The sequence below is a fragment of the Anopheles cruzii genome, chromosome 3 (genome assembly GCF_943734635.1).
Source record: "Anopheles cruzii chromosome 3, idAnoCruzAS_RS32_06, whole genome shotgun sequence".
Taxonomy (NCBI): domain Eukaryota; kingdom Metazoa; phylum Arthropoda; class Insecta; order Diptera; family Culicidae; genus Anopheles; species Anopheles cruzii.
The window spans coordinates 3105122-3120865 of record NC_069145.1 but is presented as its reverse complement, the minus strand read 5'-3'; the positions used below and the strand labels follow the sequence as shown (position 1 = coordinate 3120865).

The 15744-nt window shown below is 55.1% G+C and overlaps 3 protein-coding genes across 3 annotated transcripts; all 3 read right to left on the bottom strand.

The window, feature by feature from the left end:
* Nucleotides 1–1383: 1383 nt before the first annotated feature.
* Nucleotides 1384–2056, bottom strand: LOC128273882 (uncharacterized). The gene is made up of 4 exons (XM_053011945.1): nt 1991–2056; nt 1740–1914; nt 1577–1677; nt 1384–1500 (listed from the first exon to the last, which is right to left on the bottom strand). Exons 1-4 carry the CDS (start codon nt 2054–2056, stop codon nt 1384–1386), a joined length of 459 nt encoding a protein of 152 aa, XP_052867905.1.
* Nucleotides 2057–2385: 329 nt separating this feature from the next.
* Nucleotides 2386–12513, bottom strand: LOC128272493 (mediator of RNA polymerase II transcription subunit 12). Its single transcript, XM_053010315.1, has 12 exons — nt 10600–12513; nt 9824–10533; nt 8039–9742; nt 7739–7828; nt 7016–7100; nt 6207–6941; nt 5939–6126; nt 5587–5869; nt 4199–5506; nt 4114–4156; nt 2737–4047; nt 2386–2662 (listed from the first exon to the last, which is right to left on the bottom strand). The coding sequence occupies exons 1-12, from the start codon at nt 12511–12513 to the stop codon at nt 2502–2504; spliced, it is 8532 nt and encodes a 2843-aa protein (XP_052866275.1). The 3' UTR covers nt 2386–2501.
* An 861-nt stretch (nt 12514–13374) lies between these two features.
* On the bottom strand, nt 13375–14323 carry LOC128273637 (UPF0687 protein C20orf27 homolog). Its single transcript, XM_053011652.1, has 2 exons — nt 14139–14323; nt 13375–13991 (listed from the first exon to the last, which is right to left on the bottom strand). The coding sequence occupies exon 2, from the start codon at nt 13981–13983 to the stop codon at nt 13444–13446; it is 540 nt and encodes a 179-aa protein (XP_052867612.1). The 5' UTR covers nt 13984–13991; nt 14139–14323; the 3' UTR covers nt 13375–13443.
* Between the last annotated feature and the right edge of the window lie 1421 nt (nt 14324–15744).

The window sequence follows — 15744 nt, the reverse complement described above, 5'->3', positions numbered from 1 at the left end:
AATTACATTTTCACTTTTCGATGATATAAAATGTCCCCGCTTCCGCCAGACCCCGATCAGCAGACCTTTACCGATTTCGCATCGAAACTTTTCTTATTGCGTTGAGACCAAATTACCATATAGAGTGGCCACCGCGTTTCCTTCGGCCGACAAATTCCTTAATGCTGACGCGCCTGTCGTAGAAAAGCGAACGAAATCCAAACGAAAATCGATGCGATTTGTGAGGTGCGATTCCGATGCCACCGGGCAGGCCACAGGAAGCTTCATTAGAAAGTCATAAATTGTGTTTCTCTCTTCGGCGGTGGCCACCCACTTTCGACGAGCTCTGCGCTGCTGCGTCCGATTATAGTGATTGAGGCCTCCGCCGACCCCCATCGCTCTCGTCCACCCGGGATACCCCGAAAACCAGCCTCCCTCGCCACCGTGTTCCGAATATAACGCATTCGCATTCAATGGTGTCCGCAGATCGGCCGGACTCTGGGGATGAAGGCATTCCGCCACCAATGCGATGCAGCCAGGCGCGAGGGCGCGGACACTGGAGCTGCCGTTATCGCGCGTTCGTTGACTTACGCTGCGCTTCATATGCCACCGTGCCCGACGTGTGCGTATTTGGCGAGTTTGACTAGCGTGAAAACTCTTGTCCCGGGCACATTTTCACCTAATTGTATGACGTGCGCGCTATGGAAAGCATTCCACAACAGGGACCGCCAGGGGCCGGGCGTGTGTTCTTCGATTCGCTTTTCGTCCCTTCAAATAGCAAAGTAGTGATTTCAATTCAGGCACTGCAGCAGGCGTGATTGGCCGTGCGCTTTCCCGCACCGCCGCCGCAGAAATCAACTTGGCAGAAAGTACAGCCCCAAATAGCAAAACAGGGAGCGAGACGGACAGAGACAGAGAGGGAAGAAAACGCGCTGACGGTAACAAACAAAAGAAAAGCGCGAAAAACAACAACACACATTCCGCACCGACATAACACGGGCGGCGGGTTCGGGCCACCGCCACACGCCAACGGGAGCTGAGCTGACCTGCTTCAATGAGCCGCGTGATGCATGGTCAATTCCTCGGCGGTCCGCCCAATACGATTTCTATTTCCTCGCGGGCGCGTGCCACGAGCTTGGTGTGGTGTTTTCGCGCGATATGCGACGATCGCGCTGTGCAATTAATGTTTTCCAGTCGATCGCAGTGTGCCGTTTCGGCCCACCCGAAGCGTGCGCACGTGGCGCGGGAGCGTTGATTTGATGTTTTTTGCCGCACTGGCTGCTGCGATCTTTGACAGTGCGACACCATGAACCCCATTTACTTTCTTTCTCGCAAATCTTTGCTCTGTTTCGTCCCATGATGTGATATTTTTAATTTACAAAACGGATTCGAATACTTTGCATTTCAAATGTTAATATTGGGCACAAAGTTGGACGTCACGATGTGCTGCAACTTGGCCTGCATTTGGTGCGTGTTTTCATTGGTTTTTCTCACCGCCGTTGTGACGTTCTGGAGCACCATCTAAAACAAACGGAGAGCTTGGTAAGAAACTTACACCGACAAGTCACCTGGTTGGTGGCTTAGTTGGACGTTTTACCTGTGATTTCATTAAAAAACTATCCGCTTCGTTCAGTTGCTTCGACACGGACGCCACGGTGTTGTGGACAAACTCGTTCAGCAGCGCTACGCACCGTTCGTCTACAAGTTTACGAAACGGACGGACACATTCGGAACTTCCAACGAAAGCATCGCCTACTTACTCATAGCACGGCGCGCTTGCAACCGTTGCAGCTCTTCGTCCGACACAGCAGCCGACGACGACGATGATTCAACCGCTTCCCGAGCGAACGTGTATGGCGGGGCTGAGTCGCCACTGCCGGTAGCTGCTACATGCAGTGGTGATAAATGGGGAAATCCTTGCGCTACCGGTATTCCCTGAACAAAGCGAAACCAAATCCATCTTTTCCTCTGCTCAGTGTGTCCACTCTGCGGAGTGGGCATAATGTCTTACCTCAAGCTCGTCGTCATCCGTTTCTGACGCTTCTCCGGCCACAATATTCGGCGATCTTGATTCCATCGAAGGACAAATACGTTTCGAATCACCCAAAAGAACGCAACTCCCGGATACCGGTGAAGGTCTGACGTCACACAACAATGCTGCCCAATGTTTTGACATGTTTTGCTTTCCCGCAGCTGTCACTTTCGGCGTTCCACGAGATCCAGTGGTTCTCAAACTTGTTTACATTATGATTTTCAAATTACGGTCGATTTGGTCGGCGTAACATTGTGGCCCTTAGCCGCCGCCCCAACGATAGCCAGGATTAGAAGGATGTGCAAGCGATTTCAACTATACACGTACATTATACGTCGTCACTTTTATTGCGCGAGCGACTCCCTTGGTCTTATTCCGCTAGTTTTGTTGTATAAATGTTTCTGCTAAGTCACAGTGGTAATAAATATATTAACATAGCGTTTGTCTTTCATCGTTCATTGCCGCTACTCATTCCTTGTACCGTGTGCTCCTAATACTGCGGTGGTTGGTGCGGATACTGTTGTCCCATCATGTTGTTCTGGTTGGGCATCGATCGCTGCAGCTGAGCCACGAGATTCGGAGTCTGTTGCGTGCTCATGCCCTGTCCCTGATTCTGAATCAAACCCTGCGCGTTCCCTCCCTGGCCCATGCCTGAAAAACGGACAGCAAGCAGGAAAGTGTTACCGATCTATATGAAATCCGGTCGTCGCGTCCGAGTTTCTTACCCGCTTGTTGCTGTTGCTGCTGCTGCTGTTGCTGCTGTTGCTGTTGCATCATCAAGCGCAACCGCTGCTGCTGCTGAAATTGTTGCTGGTTTTGGGGCATATTTCCGCCGACGCCCGGTTTGCCACCCTGCCGCGGGTACGGTGGAACTGCGCCCTGATTAACGCCCATATTGCCCATCGTGACGTTCGGTGCGTGCTGTCCGTAGCCCCGCCCAGCGGCCATCGCCCGCTGTTGGGCAAGGAATTCGGCCTGCGTGTTGCGCTGCTGCTGGGCCATCTGACTGAAGTTGCCCATCATACCACCCTGACCGCCCTGCTGGCCCATTCCCTGGTTGCCGTAGTTGGGATAGTTCTGGCCAACATTCTGGTACGGCACGCTCTGGGCCTGGAACATGCCCTGGGCCTGCATGTTGCCCGCCTGCTGCATACCGGCCATACCCATGCCCGGATTGCCCATCGATGGGTTGCCCATACCACCGCCCGTATTGCCCATCCCGCTATTGCCCATCGCACCCTGGCCGGTGCCCATGGCCGGGGCACTGATCCCACCACCACTACCCATCCCGCCACTAACCATACCGCCCGAGGTGACCATCCCGCCACTGCTTCCCATTGCTCCCGCCGACCCACCGACCATTCCGCCAGCATTGCCGCCCATTCCGGAACCGGCAGCCATTCCGCCCCCACCGGTACCGATTCCGGCACCACCACCGCCACCCCCCATACCCTGCCCGACCAGAGCGGGGTTCTGTTGGCTCAGCATACTCGTTTGGATCATGCTGCCTCCAGATTGACCCATGATCGAGGGCCCACCGGATGCGCCCATCATGCCAGCGTTCTGACCCATCATGCCGGTCGCTTGACCGCCCAGCCCACCACCTCCGCCACCACCACCCGCACCACCACCGGCGCCTCCAGCAACACCGGGTCCCTGCTGGCCGGGCCCACCTTGCTGCATCATGCCCGCGGCGGCGGCCATACCCTGCTGACCACCCATTACCGGACCACCGCCACTGCCCGTTCCTAGACCGCCGCCCCCAGCTCCGGCCATGGCCGGATTCATTGCGCCCGGGCCCATGCCACCCTGGTTGCCCACGACACCCGGGTTGCCCGGAATGCCGGCACGCAGTGGCCCCCGGATGAACGGTTGCTGTGGGTTCCGCTGCGCTTGTTGCTGCTGCTGCTGCTGCTGTTGCTGCTGTTGCTGCAAGAAGCTGCCCGGGTGTGGCCCACTCATCGGCAGCTTCGAGCGCAGCATGTTCGAGAGGGCCTGCTTCGAGTTGTTCAGCTGTGGCCGATCGTAGCGATTAACTGCGAACGAGAAAAAGATAGGTTAGGCCCTTTTCCGGTGTGTACGGGATCAAATCCATAACTCACTTGGCCCCTGGCCCATGCCGCTGTAGAACATTTGCTGCTGCTGCTGTTGTTGCTGCTGCTGCTGCTGTTGCAACTGTTGCTGCGCGGATTGCTGTGATCCTTGCTGGGGACCTCCTTGCTGCGGTCCTTGCTGAGGGCCGCCCTGTTGCGGTTGCTGCTGGGACTGTTGCTGCGATTGCTGTTGCGACTGTGACTGCTGTTGTGTCTGCTGTTGCTGAGGTTGTTGTTGCTGTTGCTGCTGTTGCTGTTGCTGTTGCTGCTGCTGCTGTTGCTGCAGGGGATTGTAACCTCCCCATTGCTGTGCGCCACTACCCTGCTGACCCATCGGTCCCATCGGGTTGCCTACGAAGCCCATATTTGGATTGCCTTGCTGTTGCTGTTGTGGCCCCTGTTGCCCTTGCTGTTGTTGCTGAGGTTGCTGCGGTTGCTGCTGCTGCTGCTGCTGTTGCTGTTGGTTCATCAGCCCGCCACCCATACCACCGGGACCCAAGCCACCCATGGACGGCTGCATTCCCCCGAGACCGGATTGGCCAACCATCTGGCCCGGGTTCGGCTGGCCGTACTGTTGCTGCATGTGCTGCTGGTTCATCGGGCCACCCATTTGCATTCCGCCCAGACCGCTGTTCTGCATCTGTTGTAGCGTCTGCTGTGGCGTCATGCCCACTTGTTGACCCTGAGGTCCATGAGGCAGCTGTTGCTGCATGCTGCCCTGTTGCTGCTGAAGACTGGACTGCTGCTGCTGCATTAGTAATTGATTTTGTTGTTGTTGCTGCTGCTGCTGAAGCTGTTGCTGCTGCTGTTGCTGCTGCTGTTGCAGCTGATGCTGCATTTGTTGTTGTTGCATTTGCTGTTGCTGCTGCTGCAGGTGCAGCTGCTGTTGTTGCTGCAGATGCTGCTGCTGCTGGAGGGTCTGTTGTTGTTGCTGCTGCTGTTGCAGTTGCTGTTGCTGCTGCATTTGCTGCATCTGCTGCGGTCCGCTAGCCGGGGCCAATGCGGGCAGGACGGGCTGCTGTTGTTGTGGTTGGCTTTGCTGCGCCTGATTGGCGGTGACCTTCGGTTTACGCTTCCGAGTCGCTTTCGGCTTCTTCGAGCTCGTGCTCGGCGCGGGCGATTGATCGGACGACGGGGTGTCGGCCTTCATTTCGTCCTTCAGCTTGTCCGGCAACGGATCGAGCTCTTCCGGGGGCAACGGAAGCGGTTCGTAGTAGTAGCTGCTCGGCTTGAACAGACTGTGCGTGTGGTACTTTAGCAAACGGTGCGTTTCTTCGTACGCCAGCGGTTTTCGCTCGATCTTCACCGCGCCGAACCAGGCCCAAGACAGTGGGGCAGGGTTTTTATGGCCCTCCAGCAGGTCCCACACACTGACGCGCTGTTTGTCGGCCAAGCGCAGTCCCTGGCAGAACCCAAAAAAAAGAGGTTAATCCAGGGCAACCGCCAAACTTGAGAGAGCTCCACACTCTCGACCCCACTTACGTGCTTCTTCTCGATGCTGTCGATGTTGATTTTGTTGCCTTTCGCATCCGTCGACGAACCGGCCGATTCGCAGGCTATGACCTCGCACGTTTGCTTTGCCAGCGGCAGCAGCTGGCGCACGTACTTGATCGAGGCCCCATTCTTGTCGCCCAGCTCTTTGCGCAGCTTCTTCATGAGATTCGTGTACAGCTTCTTGTTCTCGTCACGCTCCGTCTGGCTGTCGCTTACCAGCGTCGAATGGATCAGGGTGGCCAGCATGTCCAGCGTCGTCGTAAACAGCTCACTGCAATAACGGTTGTAAAACATCGACTGAAAACGACAGTCCTCTGACGAGAACGGCTGATCAACTTACGAATTGTTGCTCAGGTCGATCACACCCTGACTGATCAGCTGCGCGAACAGTATCGCCCAGTCCGTTGTGGAGGTGGCATTCTTCATGATCGCATCAAACAGTCCACCAACCAGGGAGTAACGTAACTGCAGCGCGTCCAGCATCTTTTCGAAACCGCACGGATCCTCGATACCTCCAACGGTTTCCAGCTGGAACAAGAATCCGAATCCCATAAACGCAACCCATTAACATCGGAACAGGGAGAAGACATACGACATACAGCGCTTACACTTTGATCGCGATTCTGTAGGAACTGGGAAAGTTGTGCGTACAGCGACTGCAGCAGGCCCTCCTTCTGCTCGTCCTGTCCCTTCAAGCAGGTCAACACCAGCCCCAGAAAGGGCTGATGGTTCAGCTGGGCCGACTGCTTACTGGCGAACGTGCTTCCGTTCGAGCTGACCGAACTGTTACTGTTGGCCCCGTGACTGTGGCTGTTGTTGTTGCTGCTACCGTTGCCACCGTTCCCGTCCTTGTGCTTGCTGAACATGCTCGTGCTCTCTAGCACTTGGCCAGAAACCTTCAGTATGCGACCCTGCACGGCACTCGGTAGCTTCGACACGAGCGGAGCCACGAGCCAGGTCGATGGTTTCACCTTCTCCAGTTTCGCGTCCGGGCCGCCACCACCACCCATCAGGCAGAACTCGTTCACACGGAACACATCGATCGCGGCCCGGGCCACCATGTCGAGCCAGTTGGACAGTTCCGGCGAGCTGCAGTTCGTTTGCTTAAACATGAGCTGCAGATCGAGCCACGAGATGCGGAGCGACCACTGCTCGAGGTTCTCCAGAATGCGCACGATGATCGCTTTCTGATCGAGCTCGGCGATCAGGTTGGACTCGTGCTCCGGGTAGCACACCATGTGCAGCAACCGTTGGGCCTGCTTGGCCGTCAGCATGTTGTCGATCAGTATGCCCTTGTCACACAGCTGTTCGGCATTTTGCAGGCACCGTTCGAGTACCCATTCCTGGCGAAAGGTGGTCAAACAAATGGTCAAACAACTAATTCACGATCGCCGGCGCCGGCGAAGCTTGATTTTACCTGCGAGCAGATCTGACGCAGCACGTGCTGTGCAAAGTCCGAAAGGCTGGTTGCGTTCTCCTGATTGAGATGTGAGTTCTGTTGCCTGTGGGGGGGAATTGAACGCGGACAGTGTTAAAGCGGCATGATGGACCCGACATTCCGACACGACAGATAGGCGCACAACTGAGATGCTGAGGTGTGACTGCAATGGGGAGCGCAAACGGAACAGGAAATGTGTGTGTGTGTGGAACGAAATGCACGTAAAGTGGGAAACAAAAAGAAAGAAAACCAAAAATGGGAACCACCAAGCGGATGCAGTTGATAATGGAAGTCCGGAAGGCAGAACGCTGTGGCAGTGAACGGGGTCAAGAAAGCACCGCACCGCAAGTCAACGCTTTCGGTCGCCAATCGAAGCAACCGTTGAAGGTGGCGGTTGCCATGCGATTCTTGTAAAGCGCCACTTTCTTGAGCGCGAACTCCAGCCACGGCAAGTGCATCCAAGAAGGCGGAGGCTGGCATGAATGGGTGTGTATGTGTGTGTGCGCTTGTGTGCGTGTGTGTACACTGTGGTGACCCAGTGGGAGGGAGCGAGAGAGAGAGAGAGTGAGATAGCGGCGATCTTGCGGCGATATATAACATGAAGCAAAAAAGGAAAAACACACAAAAACAAACGAAAAATACGCAACACAATGATGTGACAGGAAAATAAAATAAAGTAAAATAAAAGTAAGACAAACAAACTCAAACCGCAAACCATTCGAACCACACCTGCTAGGGTACAACCGAGCAGAGGAAGCCGCTGTTGGAGAGAGTTCTCCCAGTTCGATCATCCTAATAAGGAAACAAGAGAAATAAATCGTTGAATCAACTAACGAGACGAGAAAGCAGACTGGGCAGAGAGAGAGAGAGAGAGAGAGGGAGATCAACGCAACGTAACGCGCGCCGTGGTCCAAAAACAAAAACGAAGTTCCCTCGAGAAACTAATGACCGTCCCCGCCGCGCGCGCCGCTGCACAGTAAACAGTGAGGTCACAACACTTACGAAACATCCAGCATCGGGTCGTCCGGATTGCCCAGAATCGAGAGGTCGCTCGTGCCGAGAATGTGACTGAGGTCGCCCGAGCCCGTCATGCTCTTCGGTGTGCTGCCCGGGTGGACGGGCGTGTTGAGGCCACTGCGCTTTCCGGTGCCAAAAATCGACGAAACTTTGTGCGCCGTCGCATCACCGACCACCAGTATTCCCTTGAGGACCGCCACCACGGGCGCTACGCCAATGTTTTTGTGTGCCGCCGCCAGCAGATGCCGATCGCAGCTCAGCTTAATGTTGTGCGCGTTCCCCACCACCGTGATCGGGTTCGGCGACGTGCTCACCGAGTAGAGGCCCGGCTGCGGGCACTCGATCGTACGGAACAGTCGCAGCAGCAGGTGGCACGACAGTCGGGCACCGGCCTCAATTTCCGGTGTCGTTTCGGCGCGCCCATTGCACGCCTTCACCAGCGACGGAAGGGCCACATGTGTGACGAACGTTTCGAGCGAAAAGCAGTGGCGCGCCACCAAAATGCTCGTGAACACCGACAGCGCATTGTGGATGTTGGTGTTCTGCACGTCCACCTGGCTCAGCACGTCCACATAGTAGCCCGCTTCTCGGTTCGAGCCGCACAGAGCGATCAGCACACCCAGCCACTCGGTGCTGAGCGAATTGCAGCAGGCCGTGAGCTCGGCACACATCGCCGCTATATCGTTCAGGCAGTCGTTGTCGATGTCCCGCGTCACGGCCACGACGGCGTTGCACACAAAGCTGTACCGATTCGAGGCGGACTCGTTCAGTTGCCGTGCCCAGCCGGCCTCGATTTTGCCACCCCGCCGCGGACTCGTGATGATGTCGCTCATGAACTGCGCATTGTACGTGTGTGCCGACGGGCTCGGTTGCAGCGGTGTGTACAGCGCCTGCTTGATCTTTGGGTACGCATTGTGAAACGGTTCCTGCTGCGTGCGTGCCTTGAGCGACGAGCAAGCCGAATACAGATCGTACAGGTACGCCAAAATGCACCGCTCAGCGGAACTGCAGTCGCTCGGGTTGCTCACGTGTTTCACGATCCGGCACAGGCCCTCGAAGATGGCCGTCGTCTGTTCCTGCGAGAGCAGCAAGCAACAGTGATATCGTCGCAGGACCCCCACGACGTACAGGCTGAGCGAGGTGGTGTAACTCCGGACCAGGGCCAGCGAGCTCTTGCCAATCAGCTGCTGCTCCACTTCCGGCAGTTCGCGCAAAATCTGAATACACGTATCGATCAGACCGTAGATGTTGAACGCCGACTCCATCAGATCGAACAGGAACGCAACGTGCTCCTGAACGGGCAGATAGTTGCTGTTGCCGATCGCGAAGCTGTTCAGCATTTCCTGCACCTGCATCGCGCACTGGCCCGTCACGAGGTGCTGATCGAAGTACGACATCGCCTGGCACTTGTTCGAGGTGGCCTCGAAGTTGAACTCGCTGCGCGAGTGCTTCTTCACCTTGCCGCCCTCGGCCACATCGATGCTGAACTTTTTCGAAAACAGCTTGCAGATCTCCTTCGACATCTTCTTCACCGCGTGCTTCTTCTCGTCGCGCTCCTTGCCCACACCGTACAGCAGGATGTACCGCTGGTTGCAGTCGTGCTGCGAAATCGGATCGTCCTGGCAAAGCGGAAAGTGTTCCGTGTACAGAAAATGCCGGCTGGGTGATTCCGTTTTCCCCAAACCGGTGCTGTGGAAGGACAGGAGAATACAGAGAAGGGCCATTTAATGGGGAGCGCTCCACCGAGCTTTTGTTCAGAGAGTGACTTACACCGACGGGGCAGCCTGCTCGGGGTCCTTGGGGCTATCGGGCGCGTCCATCGAGTTCTGCTGGTCCTCCTTGATGTGCTGCAGCAGCTTATCGAGATCGTCATCCACGTTCGAATCGTCCAAATCTTCCAGCTTCGCCTTAAAGTCCGTCTGCAGCACATCGTCGTCCAGGCCACGGTCGTTCGGTGACGAAGTTGTGCCCGGTTTGTTCGAAATCGGCCCCGTGCCCAGACCACCACCGCCGCCGCCGCCTGCGTTGCAGATGCCGTGGCTGTCGAGCGACATCATTCCGCCGGATCCGGTCAGCAGATCGCCACGGGAGATCAGGCAGCACATGTAAGCGTCGTGCGAAAACACGTCGTGCCGGATCAGCTCGCTGAATAGGTGCACCAGGTTGGTGAACTGCGATTTGTTCTGCAGCCCCCCGCTTTCCTCCTGCACGGGCGCGTCGTGGTCGAGAAAGTGCATCAGGATGTGCTGAAACACCGGCTGACCACCGTTGAGGCCGCTCCCGGAGAGCACCGAGTCCTTGTCGTCCGAATTGTTGAGCGCGTTGTTACTGTAGCTGTCGTTCTCGAGCGCCGTGAACACCTCGTTCTGGCGCTTGTCCAGCAGCCAGGCGACCACCATGGCCCGGTGCTCGCCCCAACGCTGCCACGACACGGCCCATTCGCACAGAATTTTCACGATCGACGCGTCCTGTTCAACGTTCTGGAATGAATGGCAAGAAAAGAATTATGGATTGCCCACCACAGACAGAGGTCGTCGGGCACTCACATATTCGAACTGCTTCGTGGCCGCATCCTTGCCATCGCTGGCGGTCCCATTGGCACCGGAGGGCCCCATCCCGGGCAGCGACAACGAACAGCTGTGGGGTCCGCTGCCGGGCCCACTGTCCCCGGTCTGGGGTTTGATGGGTTGCACTTGAAACGGTGGGAATATTTTCTGGAACAGCGAATCGAGCGAATTGTTCGAGTCCATCCGATCGAAGCAGTGGCCATCGAGCGCATCGAGGGTGGCCAATATTTTCAGACTCGCGTTCCCGGCCGCCGTTTGCCACTTGTCGATGCACCACCGTGATTCGGCGTGCCGCGAGCGAATCTTTATGCTCTCCTCCGCCTCGAACAGCTGCCGGCGGATGTCTTCGTTCGTCCGGCCGTTGTACCGCTCCGGCATCGGTAGTGCCGACGGTGCCACGGCAAGGTGATCGAGGGGGCTACCCGAAAGCACCGACGAGGCGCGCGTTTCACCAACGCCACACCACACGAGCGCCGTGGGACACTCAAGCGTGATGACTTGCAGGATGCAGGCCAGTTGCAGCACCACGTCCCGATGGTGCGAACAGTGCAGGAACTCGGTGAAGATCATTTCGTACGGGTTGGCTTTCCGTGCGGCCAACGTTCCCTCTTTTGTCGACTGTTTGTCGAAGCCCTTTCCATCCTTCCCGGTCGCCGGCGCCGCGTCGTCTCCTTTGCCGGCGCCATCCGGTTCCGAGCTGAGACTCACGTTGTGCGTGTCGGCCATTTGGTTGATCAGCTGGGCAAGCTTTTTCGAGACAGCGTACGCGAGACGGCGACAGAAGCGCTCCGATTGTACGAAATCGTGCAGATACTGCATGGCCAGTGGCAGGTAGATTCGCAGCAACCCATCGTCGGCATTCGGGGACGATTTCATTTTCTCCAGCGCATCGATGATCCAGTTCAGGAACTCCTGTTTGTCCAGCAGCCCCTCTTCGTACATGTACTTGCAAAGCTGCGTCGAGTAGTTCCACTGCTTCTGCGCCAACCGCTGCTCCTCCTGGGGCGAAAGGGGCTGCTGGAGTTGCTGCTGCTGCTGCTGCTGCTGTTGCTGGGGGTGCATTGGCCCTCCGGAACCGCCACCAACACCACTCCCAACGGAATTGCCACCGACGGAATTGCCACCGGCCGGACTGTGCATGGTGCCAGCGGGACTTGACAGGGGCGGTGGAATAGTCGCTGACGGTCCCGACGGTCCGCCGATTCCAAGGCCCGTGACACCGCTGCCCCCGGAGCTGTTCCCTAGCCCACCGCCAGAGCTGGCCGAACCGGAGGATGGTTTCTCCTGCAGCGGCCCCTGGTGGTAGTGCTCGTGGAGCTTCGGCACGAGATCCTTCATGAACTTGATCATCGTGCCCGTCCACTCGGTGGCCGGGTCGGGCATTTGGCGCTTCTTGATCTTGGCCTCCGACACCGCCACCGTGTAGGCCGAGCTGAGCTTGATGAACCAGGCGGCCCGCTGCATGGTGACCTGGTTCTCGCACAGCATCGCAAAGATTTCTTCCTTCTTGTTGAAAGACGGTGCCTTCTTGGCCAGGCTGCTCAGCGGTTTCGTGCCGGCCAAATCTTTGAACCAGGTATCCAGCGTCGTCTTGTTGCGAGCCGTTACGGGCCAGAAATTGTCCTTCGGGTTGATCTGTTGCTTCTTCCGCCCCGAGTCCGGCAGCGTCATCAGCTCTTCCTTTTTGGCGAGGATCGCGTTAAAGTAGGCCCCGACTTTGCTCGCCGACACGTTGCAGTTCCGGGCCGTCCCGAACTCTTCCGACAGCTTGTGCTCGGTCGCGAAACCGTGCTTGACGTGTATCGACGTCAGCTCGTCCTCCCGCTGCTTCGCCTCTTGCGGATACACATCCGGTGGCCCCAGCCGGGGCCGTTTCAGTGGCCGCATGTTCATCGCACGGAAATGGCACTCCTCGCCTACTGCGTCGGGATGGCCGGGCGGGACACCACTTTCTCACCGCTTTTTTGCACAAGGGCAGATTCGATTTCTGCTCTCTCTCACTCTCTCTCCCTCTTTCGCTGGGAGCCGGGAAGGGACACGACTAGTGGTGGACACTATCGGTAAGCCATTGGCACCAAAAGGCACGGTGTTTCGTCTGCTTACGCTACGCCAACCCCGTTCCGCTCACACGCGACCTTCACTTAGCTTACGCCGAACCTAGCTTCGTAATCGTGACATTGAAGATTTGTGGTAGAAAAGCGATACTGAAAACGCACAGCCTTCCGACCGAAAGTGGCGATGCACGAAAAACAAAATATGGCTGCCGACAGATTCAATTTGACAGCAGCGCAGCGAGGAACTCACGCCGCGCGAAAGCACTCAGGTAACTCCCTGAGCGCGCGATGAACTCGGATTCGCGTCCACGGATTCGGAGCAGCATCTTTTATTCGCGTACAATCAACAAGTTAGTGCCGGTCTGGTGGTCGAAATTTAGTGAACCGTGATTTTCCAATTCAATCCATTCTACCTTCAATCCCTGGATGCCTGGACCATCAGCTTTGCCTCCACACCCAGAAACCGACTTAGCATATTTTTGCAAAGCAAAGGCTCGAACTTTCGTCGGTGAAGGGATCTCCGCTCTTCCGCTTGTAAACAAACCACAAACACCACTCCGCGGCCGATGTAAACAAGGTCAAGATCCTGAGCCCGCTCTCGGGGAAAACGCGTATCTCCCGCGCTAAGTCAACACGAATGCCTTGCTCACACACAACCGTGGTTGTCGCAACGAATCGGAGAGATGGTTGTTTGGATTGATTCAAATTTATTACACTAACAATGGCAGAGCAAATTGAAAGATGTGTATTGTAAATATGTGTGTGCTATCTACTTTGTCGGCGCAAATCCCTGCCAATCCGATAGCTCCGACTCATCCTCGTCGCCTTTCTCCACGCCCATGCAGTGGATACCGTTGCGCAGCATCGGCGTCCCTTTGCCTCTGCCCAGCACGCGTGCCACCAGAACCAGCTCGAGCGTGCGGCTCGTTTCCTCCTTCCCGCATAAATGCAGGTGTTCCTTGAGCAGCTTTTCTTTGTGCGCAAAAAACTCGATCACCATGACAAAGTGGTCCTCGCCCTTCACCGCCACTGTTTGGGAGCAAAAGTCCACCAGCTTGCAGTGGAGATTCGGTATCTGAATGTCCTGGCCGACGAAGGCGCTGTTGGCCCCGACATCGAATCCTGCCGTTCGTAGCATCTGCGCGGGCACATTCAGCTCGATCCGATACCGATGCTTTATCTGCAGAAAGCCTAGGTGTACGGTCAGCGACGTTCCGTCCGGCGCAACCTGGTAGATAAGGCAATTGTCGTGCATCTCATCATTTATCACCGCTTCGTCGAAGTGGACGTGATGCGGAGAATCGTCCATTTTTAGGGCTGCGAAATTGGAGAGACAGTGCGTTAGCAAGCGCAACACGTGATCGGTACCGCGCAAGAGAGTCGCTAATTGGCGCGCACATAGATTGGGCAAGAGGTTCGCACTTTGGAAACCCTCAAAAAAGTAAGCCCTACAATATACTGTACCCTTAGCGCGGGGTTGTTTGAAGATCAAGTGTGTCTCCGCGATGCAGAACGCGCCGAGAGTAGAAAAAGCCAGAAGCAGCAGCGCGTGAGATTGTTCTCGGCAGGTTGTTCGACCTCTTCGCTCTACGATGAGTATCGGGCTATTTTAAGAAAGTAATCTTCTATCGCTCTGGCGACGAGGTTTGGCGATCCCGCACTGGCCTGGTACTGCGTGACCGCGTGCGAAAGATGTTTCGCACGATTTACGACCAAATTCATTCGTTCACGCACGGTTCCCGAACAAAATGGTAACTCAGTTTTTCCATACTGAGAAGAAAAATTTCACGGCGAATTGTTTTCTCGCCAAGGGGCAGAAAGAGAACGCGACAGTGAGCAGTATTTTCTCTCTCTGTCACGCTAATATAGCGTCCAGTCCGCCACTCAAACTGTTAGAAGAAATTTTCAACAGTTCAAATTTTCAGCGTAGAAGGCACGACGTCAAAAGGAAATCGACATCGCATCATCGACGTAAAAATAGTGTTAAATAGTGAATTTTAAGCTGTTGCTTATTTCGGTAAGTAAATTTAAGCATCGGGAAGCATTTCTCGATAAGTATTTACTTATAAATAATGAAAGTGCACCGCATTTGTTTACATTTTTAGCCGACCACTGTCATCGTGCCATTGGATGCCAGCGACGCAGCGAAGCCAGCGAACGATGCAATTACGATGCAGCGGATGATAAATGATGCTGGGAAACCTGCGATGTATAGTGCTAAACATAGACATAGAGTGTAGCAAAGTGCATGGCGGAAGCCAAAAAGTTGAATAATTGCAAAAAAATTGTTAAGTTGTGATACTGAATAAATCCAACACTTTGTTTACAACAGCGAACCATCTGACAGTTCAATGTGAGAGAGAGGAGAGAAAGAAAGAAAAATAAAAATATAGGGGAAATTTCTCCACCCAGGCGCTCACGGCGGGCCCTCAATTTTAGGGCTGTAAGGGCCCGTTTAGTCCTATAACTGTACGATGACGTCACTTATAGCCCTAAAACGGCCATAGTGAGAGGGACTCTCAAAAGTTGAAATTCTGCGATTAAAAAAATGAAAAATTGAGTGAATTTTTCGTTCGGGTTCCGTGAGTGCTCTTCGCAGGGCTCTCACGAGATTGCGTTAGCGGAGACATGATCCATTTTTCGTTTAAAGGAATAACATTTCCAAACAACTCAAAATTAAAATGTGTGGCTACAAAGCATAGTAGTATTCAGTGATTTTCCACTCCACTACATTCGGACTTTTGTAAGAGAATATTTTACCAGGCCGGCCCAAGCCAATTATCTATCGGCAAGTGTTTCCAAAAACCCTACGCTTCAAATCAAACTGCCAAGGGGGGGCCACACGAGCGTGAACACTCGAATTGACATTAATCTGTAATGTCAAATCGTTGCGCTTATGTCAAAACGTTTATGAGTCCGTGGAGACGTAAAACCGAGCGTAAACACTGTTGTCAAACGATTTGTTTACAAACAGAGGATAATGTAAGTTCTTATTTGATGTATTTTTTTTTTTTTTTGTTAATTTTCCCGATGCGGGAAACATCCTGTTTCTCGCCCTCATCTATCTGGC